The 11,557-nt window shown below is 34.9% G+C and overlaps 1 protein-coding gene across 1 annotated transcript; it reads left to right on the top strand.

Moving 5' to 3' along the window:
- Nucleotides 1-5,720: 5,720 nt before the first annotated feature.
- LOC140963985 (uncharacterized) lies at nt 5,721-6,152 on the top strand. Its single transcript, XM_073423464.1, has one exon. It carries the CDS (start codon nt 5,721-5,723, stop codon nt 6,150-6,152), a length of 432 nt encoding a protein of 143 aa, XP_073279565.1.
- The last annotated feature ends 5,405 nt before the right edge of the window (nt 6,153-11,557 follow it).

The following is an 11,557-nucleotide window of genomic DNA, read 5'->3' as shown; positions in this document are numbered from 1 at the left end:
CCACCCGAGAAGAAAGAGAGAAAGGAAGAGGGAAGGAGGAGGAAAGGAAAAAAAAAGAGGAAGAAAAAATAGAAGAAAAAAGCTATACTCTTTCCGAAAAATCCCAATAAATCACCAACTATTCACCTCATATCGTAAAGCAATATAGCACTGAAGGTGACATAAAAGGATCGCTCAAAGACCAGAAAATCAAATAAAGATATTTCGCAAAACGGCAACGGTATCCCGTATTCAAGCTAGGTACTTTTCTCTCATTTTTCTTATAGCTACACACCAAACTAGAGGTCGGCTTGAACATGAAAGTTGTACCTCTTATTGCATAGATAAGGTACATACTGCCCGTCGTCCCAAAATATTGCCGAAACTAACATTTTCGGAATGCCGGAGTACCTTAGTTAATCATACGACGATATTTAAATATGGTATTGATCGGGTACGAATTTGAAAATACTTTCAACATAAGAATTCAAGATCATAAAGAGTTACATATGCTGGAAAAAAACCGGCCGCGCGTGGCTGCTGGAAGGCTACTCACGCGCCGGAACCGCCGGCGCGTGTATTGCACGCGCCGCCGTATCGCCGGTTCTCCGACGGCCAAACCTTCTTGGTGATATTTCCGAATTTTTGGCCAACTTTCGTAATGTTTGGAGATGTTTTATAATTAATATGAATTTTTCAATCTTAAGTAAAATCAACCGGGTTAAATTTTGAACCAAAAAAATAATCTGGTCCTAATCAGCTAGTTACTTAAAAACTCTAACATATAAATATCATTCATAATATATTTTTAGGACTTGCTCCAGCAACTCGGATTATTAATCAAGCCTAAACTGTAAGTTATCATGTGAGAAAATTACTATTCATTCTTTTATTAAAGCCTTTGGCATTTGGCCTGGAAATTTCAATAGCAATTATTTAATATCATCTACAGTTCATATCAATTATTGATATATTTTCTCGCATATTTATGAATGGATAGATATACCATTAATGAATGGAGTCATGGACAACGGATTTAGGTCCGGAAATTGAGTCCACTGGACAACGTGGCTTCGGCCCGGAAAATGAGTCCAATGAACAACGAGTCAAAAATCTCGAGTATATGGTTCATCTGAACAACGCGCACCGAATATTTCGGTCCGGAGAATGGTTTACCTGGCTCGTAGAAAGTGCTCAATTAGAGCCACCAATGTTAATTTATGAAATTTTCATTTATCTATTATTCCATTGCACATCATTCATAACATCTAAATTGTTATGCCTATTACTTCATGCATAAAATTTATTTAAAAGCTATATACTAATTTAAACTCACTAAGTCCTTAAAGACTTAACCCTCTTTTTCTTTTCGTCTATTGTAATTTCCAGACACAGGAACCCCAGAATTGGAACATGAGGAATATAACTGAAGCTGAAATAAGAGCATTTGAAAGTTGGGATGATCTGTTTATAAATAAATGTTAAACTTCCGCTGTAAAATAATTGTACATATTTGAAATAAGAATGTAAATATTTGTATATAATCTTTTAATGATAGTAGAAAATATTTAAATTTTTATCTACAATATCTTTTTAATAATAATAATAGAAAAATTAAACATAGCAGTTCAATAAAGAAAGATTGAAAATAAAATGTGGCACTTAGTAAGGGAATAATTATGAATTCCTAAACCGGGCGCTACAGAGGCGGTATCAGAGCATGGTTTCTTAGAGTCTAGAGACAGGAGCCTAAGGTTTATTATAATGTCATACGTTAATCTTTATGTTTTCCTCATAATTGAAATGTCTCTTTTCAAGATGACAGAGTCTAGTGGGACATCAAAGAAAAAACAAACTATAATCATCAACCAAATGGAAGAAGAAATAGCAAAATTAAGCAAAGAAAACTCGGACTTGAAATGTCTAGTGAATATGTATCGGGAGCATTTTGAAACCTTTGGAACAACTGAAACTTTTCGTGGATTTATTGAAGAACGGATGAGGGCTGATAATCTAGCATATCAGGGAGAATTGGGTCATTTACTGTATGAAAGAGACCGCACTCTTATATACTTACTAGACATGCATGAATTCTATGACCGAGATTTGATTAGTTTCTTAAAAGGAGTATCACACCTTTCGATCCACATTGACCACTTAATCATGCATGGACGTGAACTGGTTTATCAATCTATCCACGGAATGGAACCTGGTGTTATGGGTCCAGCTTACACAAATCAACCTAATCAGACCACAGCTCCTCCCATCACTAACACATTTGAAACCGGAGGTAGTAGCTTGACTAACAATATCCCACCGTATGTACCAGCCCCTTTTGTAGAATATCCTGGAGTCATGAACACAAAAATAGACCAAAACCCCTTTATGGTAAATGATTATCCGTTGCAGTCACCGGAAGTTGAATTTCTTCTTGACCCCATGTGGGAAAACTTTGTATTTGGAGTAGATGAACTTGTTCCAATGACTATCCTACCTGAAAGTGAAAATGAAAATGAGCTTAGTTATGAACCGGACCCTGTTGAACCACATACATCACTGCCAAATACGGATCAAAATGTTACCATGGGAACCATAGGCATAAATGAAGGCTCAAGCCACACAACTTTTATAGATCTCTCAGACGACGAATGAAGACAATGACTATTTTGCACTAGTATATAATTAGTATTAATAATCATCATCTTTTGTAGGTTTGATGATTATCAAGGTCATCATTTTTTGTAGGCATGATGACTCAGTCTGCTTGTTCTGTTTGTATTATGCTGCTTGGGTATTGTAAATATTTGAAACATGTCCTGTTTATAAATAAAACTAACTGTTTACCCTCTGACATAAATATGTACATTTATGATATAAATATAGTGCAAGATATGTTCATATTTTATATTTATGTGTTTAGAATGACGTCTTCACAAAATAGTACTCAAGCCAGAATCGGACAAAACATTCCCCCTCAAGATGACCACAACTCGGCAACTGGTGGAAATTCCAGAAACGCTCAACACAATCCTCCCCAAGAACAAAACATACAAAATATGTTTGAAATAATGCATCAATTTGTGCAGTTTTGTCAGCAAAATCCACCACGACCTCATGATCAAGCTCAAGAACATCACATTGAGGCAAATGATCGAGCTCTTGAGAGATTTTTGAGATTCAAACCGCCAAAGTTTGAAGGAAAACCAGATGCTTATCAAGCAGAATCTTGGCTAAGCAAAATCAACAAAATATTCTCTATTCTTAATTATTCTAAAGACCAAAAGGTGAATTTTTCCACTTACTTATTTGAAGAAGCAGCTCATAACTGGTGGCATACGGTGGAACATAAGTGGACAAAAAATCACACCCCAAAAACGTGGGACAATTTTCTGCAAGAATTCTAAAGTAAATATATAACTCAAGTTATATTAAATACCCGAGAACGTGAATCTATGGATTTAGTCCAAGGTGACATGACCGTAGCTCAATATGAGGCAGATTCCACCGTCTATACATTATGCACCACACTACATGGAAGATGAGGTAAGAAAAAGGAAAAAAATTGTTCACGGATTAAATCTAGATATTCGTTGGGCAACATTGTCCACAGAAGTTGCCAGTTATGTTTCTGCTGTTAATCAAGCTCTACGAGTGGAAGAAGATATCAAGGCACTTCTTAAAAAAGAGGAAGAAGAAAAGAAAATCAGGAAGCCCAACCTTTTTGAGGATAATAACCGGAAGAGAAAATTTGAAAAGAAAACACAACCAGTCAGGCAAGGAGAAGCTGTCAAAGGAAAAGTTCCAAGAAACAACAATAAAAAGTGTGGATATTGTGGATTACCAAATCATGAAGAAGAAAAGTGCTGGAGAAAAGGTGGGAAATGTCTTATTTGCGGAAGTGAGCATCACCGTATTCAAGATTGTCCAAAAAGGACGCAGAAGACTCAACCCACAACAAAGCCAAAGATACCTGCTCGAGCCTATGCCCTCTTAGGAAACAAAGAGGAGGAAGTTGACCCCACTGCAGTCGTAGAAGGTACTGTTACCATATTATCCAGTTCTGCAAAAACTTTATTTGATCCAAGAGCTACTCATTCTTTTATCTCAAAAGTTTTTGTACGTAAATTACCACTGTTATCGGAGCAGTTACCATATAGCTTCGAAATTAGCTCACCTTTAGGGACAACGATGATTACTGACATCATTTACAAAAATTGTCCCTTAAACTTCCAAGAAAAAGAATATCTAGCAGATTTGATTGAATTACCTATCAAGAACTATGATATTATTCTTGGAATGGACTGGTTATTTAGACATCAAGCCCAGCTCAATTGCTACACAAAAGAAGTTTATCTTCAAACTTCTCATCCAATCATTTCCAAAGCTAACCATACCATGGAAATAGTATCAACAGCAGAAGCTAGAGCTATACTAAAAGACAACGGACAAGGATTTCTAGCTTATTTGATAAATAAGCCAAAAGATCAACTCAAGATCTCAGGAATCTCAGTTGTACAAGAATTTCCAGAAGTTTTTCCTGAAGAGATCAATACTTTACCTCCTCAGAGAGATGTAGAATTTTCCATTGATCTAATACCTGGAGCACAACCCAGATCTAAAACTCCATACTGAATGGCACCTTCAGAGTTAAAAGAATTAAAACTTCAATTACAAGAGCTCATGGACAAGAAATATGTCCGGCCTAGTACATCTCCATGGGGTGCTCCTGTATTATTTGTCAAAAAGAAAGATGGAACTCTACGGATGTGCATTGATTATCGAGAACTTAACAATGTTACCATCAAAAACAAATATCCTCTTCCGCATATCGAAGAATTGTTTGATGTCTTACAAGGATCTCAAGTATATTCAAAACTTGATTTGTGACAAGGGTATTACCAATTGAGAATTAAGGAGGATGACATCTCCAAAACGGCTTTTAATACTCGTTATGGACACTATGAGTTTGTGGTAATGCTATTCGGATTAACCAACGCTCCTGTAGCTTTCATGGATATGATACATCGAATATTTCAACCATTCTTGGACAAATTCGTTGTCATATTCATAGATGACATTTTGATATTTTCAAGAAGTCATGAGGAACATGCTCAACATCTACGATTGATTCTCAAAACTTTGAGAGAACATCAATTGTATGTCAAATTCAGTAAGTGTGAATTTTGTCTAGAAAAAGTGTCATTTCTTGGCCACTTTATCTCTAAGAAAGGACTTGGAGTAGATCCTGCAAAAATAGAAGCCATATCTCGCTGGAAACAACCAATCAACATCACAAAAATTAGAAGTTTTCTTGGATTAGCAGGATACTACCGAAGATTCATTAAAGATTTTGCGAAAATTGCATTTCCCTTGACACAGCTAACTCGCAAAGACAACCCTTTCTTGTGGAATGATGAATGTGAGAAAAGTTTTTGCAAATTAAAAGAAATGCTTACGAGTGCACATGTATTAGCTTACCAGAAGGGACAGAAAGATTTGTGGTTTACACAGATGCCTCAAAAGAAGGTTTTGGATGTGTATTAATGCAAAACGATAAAGTTATTGCATACGCATCTAGAAAATTAAAGAATCACGAGTTAAATTATCTCACTCATGATCTGGAATTAGGAGCAATAGTGTTTGCATTAGCAAAATGGAGACACTACTTGTATGGTTCCACTTTTGATATTTATACAGACCACAAAAGCTTGAAGTATTTATTTACTCAAAAAGAGTTGAATATGAGGCAAAGAAGATGGATTGAATTTTTGGAAGATTACGATTGTTCCATTCTTTATCAATCAGGTAAAGCTAATATAGTGGTTGATGCTTTAAGTAGAAAGATTAACATGGCTTGTCTGGAAATGAAAGAAAAAAGAGAATGGGTACACATCCATTCACATGGACACTTGGTCGGATTGAGAATCGAACCTGAATTTCATACCAAGATTAAGCAAAATCAAGAATTGGACCAAGAAGTTTCAAAACTTCGTACTGATACCAATTTCGTCACCAATTCACAAGGAATACTTTTATATCATGACCGTATTTGTGTGCCTAGCTCAATGAAAAAGGAAATAATGGAAAATCACATCAGTCTCGGATCATCATTCATCCAGGAGGATCTAAGATGTACCAAGAGATTAAAAAACACTTCTGGTGGAAAGGAATGAAACGAGATATTGCAGATTTTATTTCACAATGCCTATCTTGCTAAATGATAAAGGCTGAACATCAAAGACCAGCAGGTCTTTTGCAACCACTTCCTATACCAAAATGGAAATGGGATCAAATAACTATGGACTTTGTGACCGGATTACCCCAGCTCCCAGGAGGTTTTAATAGCATATGGGTAATTGTTGATCGCTTGACCAAGTCAGCACATTTCATACCCATAAGTCACAAATATGGGGTGGAAAAACTGGCTGAACTCTATCAGAAGGAAATTATACGGTTACATGGTATCCCCACTACCATAGTATCTGATAGAGATCCGAAGTTTACATCACGATTATGGAAAAAACTTCAGGAATGCCTTGGTACAAAATTAAATTTTAGCACAGCAGCACATCCGCAAACTGATGGTCAGTCTGAACGAACCATTCAAATATTGGAAGACATGCTTCGCGCATGTGTGCTGGATTTTGGGGCAAACTGGGGAAAACATTTGCCTCTAATTGAATTTTCATATAACAATAGTTATCAATCCTCAATAAAAATGGCGCCATATGAAGTATTATATGGAAGAAAATGTCGCTCTCCTCTTAACTGGGATATGGATGAATGGAGAAGCACAAAAAATGGACAAGAACGAGCAATCAGGCCTGACATTATACAAGAAACTATCGACAAAATACCACTTATCAGGCAACGAATACAAACAGCTCAAAGTCGACAAAAGAGTTATGCAGATAAAAGGCGGAAAGATTTGAAATTTGAAGTCGGAGATTACGTATTACTAAAAGTATCACCAAGAAAAGGAATCAAGCGTACTGGAAAGAAGGGAAAGTTGCATCCTCGATTTGTTGGACCCTTTGAAGTGATAGAACGAATAGGCACTGTGGCTTATCGTCTATCTCTACCCGAAAATATCTCTGGTATACAACGTATTCCACGTATCACAATTAAGGAAATGCAAAGTAGACTCAGCCCAATTGATTGACCACCAACAGATAGATCTGGAAGAAAATCTAACATATGAAGAACAACCTGTGGAGATTTTGGACCAAAGAATAAAGGAACTTTGTGGTCGATCAATTCAGTTGATAAAAGTCTTATGGAAAAACCACAACATTGAAGAAGCAACGTGGGAAACAGAGAAAGATATGAGATATCAATATCCTCATTTATTCCAATAACTCTCAAATTTGGGGACCAAATTTTTAAAAGGAAGGGATATTGTGACACCCTAAAAACCAAGGTGCATAAATGCATTTTTATTAGTATAAATTTTACTATTTTCATTTTTAAAATTTTAACACATTATTTGTCGGTAAAAATTTTATTTGTCCAAAGTATCTAGAAATACATTAAAATACATCACAATACACTTAAAAATTCATCAAGCACTATGAGATTCTCATTCCAAAATTAAATACCCAAAATCTAATAAATTTAATAAAATATTATAATTGAGCTCAACATATATGTTACGTAATGAAGTACAATAATTATTATGTTCAATATAAGATAATTTATAATTAGATTCAATACTAGGTTTAATATAATATAATAATGAGATACAAGAATATAATAATATTAAGTTTGGATAAACATAATATTTTTCCATTTAAATAAATAAATAAATAAATAAAAATAAAAAAAATAATAAAAGAATAAGCATGAGTAGGTCTATATATATTGAACACTTTTCATTTTCAATCAAAAACCAACCGAGAGCGACCACTCGAGAAGAAAGAGAGAAAGGAAGAGGGAAGGAGGAGGAAAGGAAAAAAAAAAGATGAAGAAAAAATAGAAGAAAAAAGCTATACTCTTTCCGAAAAATCCCAATAAATCACCAATTATTCACCTCATATCGTAAAGCAATATAGCACTGAAGGTGACATAAAAGGATCGCTCAAAGACCAGAAAATCAAATAAAGATATTTCGCAAAACGACAACGGTATCCCGTATTCAAGCTAGGTACTTTTCTCTCATTTTTCTTATAGCTACACACCAAACTAGAGGTCGACTTGAACATGAAAGTTGTACCTCTTATTGCATAGATAAGGTAAATACTACCCGTCGTCCCAAAATATTACAAGAACTAATATTTTTGGAATGCCGGAGTACCTTAGTTAATCATACGACGATATTTAAATCTGGTATTGATCGGGTACGAATTTGAAAATACTTTCAACATAAGAATTCAAGATCATAAAAAGTTACATATGCTGGAAAAAAACAGGCCGCGCGTGGCTGCCGGAAGGCTACTCACGCGCCGGAACCGCCGACGCGTGTACTGCATGCGCCGCCGTATCGTCGGTTTTCCGGCGGCCGAACCTTCCTGGTGATATTTTCGACTTTTTGGCCAACTTTCGTAATATTTGGAGATGTTTTCTAATTAATATGAATTTTGCAATCTTAAGTAAAATCAACAGGGTTAAATTGTGAACAAAAAAAATAATCTGGAAATGATCAGCTAGTTACTTAAAAACTCTAACATATAAATAGCATTCATAATATATTTTTAGGACTTGCTCCAGCAACTCGGATTATTAATCAAGCATAAACTGTAAGTTATCAGGTGAGAAAATTACTATTCATTCTTTTATTAAAACCTTTGGCGAAATTTCAATAGCAATTATTTAATATCATCTACAGTTCATTTCAATTATTGATATATTTTCTCGCATATTTATGAATGGATTGATATACCATTAATGAATGGAGTCATGGACAACGGATTTAGGTCCGGAAATTGAGTCCACTGGACAACGTGGCTTCGGCCCGAAATATGAGTCCAATGAACAACGGGTCAAAAGTACCGGATATATGGTTCATCTGAACAACGCGCACCGAATATTTCGGTCCGGAGAATGGTTCACATGGCTCGTAAAAAGTGCTCAATTAGAGCCACCAATGTTAATTTAATAAATTTTCATTTATCTATTATTCCATTGCACAGCATTCATAACATCTAAATTGTTATGCCTATTACTTCATGCATAAAATTTATTTAAAAGCTATATACTAATTTAAACTCACTAAGTCCTTAAAGACTTAACCCTCTGTTTCTTTTCGTCTATTGTAATTTCCAGACACAGGAACCCCAGAATTGGAACATGAGGAAAATAACTGAATCTGAAATAAGAGCATTTGAAAGTTGGGATGATCTGTTTATAAATAAATGTTAAACTTCTGATGTAAAATAATTGTACATATTTGAAATAAGAATGTAAATATTTGGATATAATCTTTTAATGATAGTAGAAAATATTTAAATTTTTATCTACAATATCTTTTTAATAATAATAATAATAGAAAAATTAAAGATAGCAGTTCAATAAAGAAAGATTGAAAAAAAAAATGTGGCACTTAGTAAAGGAATAAATATGAATTCCTAAACCGGGCGCCACATTAAGGTACATCTCTTTTTCTCCGAATCTTTTAATTATGATGTGCAAGATTAATCATCATCATGGTACGTCCTTTAGAATAACATTTTAACAGTTTCGTATGTTAAAATCATAATGTTGCAAGAAGAATTTCTATGGGTCTTTCTCTATGAAGTTCCACCTCTTAGAGCTTCATGGGATTTTCAAGGTTTTAAATTTTGTGCATGCATTTCATGAGAACTTTGAGGTTGTCTATTGCTTATATTCATGCAATTTTTTTAAAATTCTTTTGGTAAGAAACAAATTGAAGCAAGCATAGTTTTTTTTGGCTTTTCAATTTTTGCTAAATTAAGTTCTGAGTACTTGGTATACACAAAAGAAGATTGAACAAAGTCATGTGATATAAGTATATGTATAGTTGTATACATTGATGTGTTTTATCTCTTCAAATTTTTTAAATTATGCTTTGTTATGTATTATAAGATGCATATCGATTTTATACCCGTCTGAGCTTAATGAATTTGGAATGCACTAAGTGTAAAGTTATAAATCAAAATGGTTAAACTTTTGAATTTGTCGGATGATTGATGAAAGTTATATTGTAACATATGTCGTACTTGGTGACTTGGTAGATTGATGTCATGAGACATTGGATATTCTCATCATCACTCTTATTGGCAATGTCTCTGAACTTCATGGTTCTGAGTTTCAAATTAGCCAATTTGCTCTTACTCTCGTCAGCAATCAACAATTTCTGATCTTTATTTTTCCTTGTAAGATCTTCTCTCGTATTTGAACCTTCTTTTCTCAAATGGCCTTTCTTTCCGCAATTAAAGCAAGCTTGATTATTAGTAATTTGATCTTTTTACGATAGGAATTGAATTTAGACTGAATTTTATCCATAAATTTTCAAACTTTTTTACAAATAAAGACATAGTCTTATTGCTTATTTGGTCAGCAGATTTGCTACTATAAGCTTCTTTGTTGGCAGTTGGAATTGGGACTATGACGGCTAGAGCTTTAGCTGGTTGTGAAGTGGACGAATCCTTTTTTGTCCAGATCCCCTGTTCAAACTCATAGGCTTTAAGATCGGAAAACAAGTCGTGCAGCTCGAGTTTGTTGAGATTATTGGACTCTTTCATAGCCACCGTCTTTACATTCCATTCTCTAACAATGTTCTCATAACCTTCAATGCAATTTCGTGGTTAGAATATTCTTTACCAAGAGAAGTTACTTCAATTGATACTACTAATTGTTTCATTAAACTCATTAAGAGCCTCGTTGGAACTCATCTTGCCATTATCGAACATCTGGATTGCAACAGTCAGCTTGTTCTCATTTGTTTGATCATTGCCCTCATAAATTTTGGTCAGCTTTTCTCATATGTCTTTAGCTGTTGAACAAGCTTTGATTTTGCTGAACATGTTCTTGTCCAGACTGTGGGGCCCTTAGCTCTTAATCGTAATTACAATGCAATTTGATTAGAGTTAATTAATTACAGCGGAAAACGAGTTTTAAATTTTTTTACAATGAGCCCAAAATATGCTATTTGAATACTAAAAATAGTATTTCATCTCATATCATAAAACATGCCCACACATAATCAAAACAACTCATATCCTCGGGACATATCTCGATATATAGATACATAACATATATACTGGGAAAGACCACGAAACCTCAACTCAAACTGTGACTCCCTCCAGAAGTACCATCTCCGGTCTCCTGATATCCTGAAGTACCTATCATTGTCCACATACAAAGACAACAACAGCCCCATCTGGGGTGAGCAAAGCTCAGTCTGAAGCAACCACAATATATACCACAGATATCCACACAATGATATATGATATGCAATGCATGTATGTCGTGGAGGTATCAGGTCAAATGCCCATCCACTGAGCACATGTCAGAGTCAATCGAGTCGCTATCAAATCAATGCTCGATCTGGCACACCGACCTCAATCAGGGATACTCATATGATAACGTCGACAAAGCGTCATCAAATCCCGAATCTCAA

This window comes from Primulina huaijiensis, chromosome 18 (genome assembly GCF_012295235.1).
Source record: "Primulina huaijiensis isolate GDHJ02 chromosome 18, ASM1229523v2, whole genome shotgun sequence".
Taxonomy (NCBI): Eukaryota; Viridiplantae; Streptophyta; class Magnoliopsida; order Lamiales; family Gesneriaceae; genus Primulina; species Primulina huaijiensis.
This window is presented reverse-complemented; position numbering and strand designations above follow the sequence as displayed.

What these genes read in the sequence shown, in the direction of transcription:
- LOC140963985 (XM_073423464.1), top strand. Translation starts at nt 5,721, where the DNA reads ATGAGGCAAAGAAGATGGATTGAATTTTTGGAAGATTACGATTGTTCC.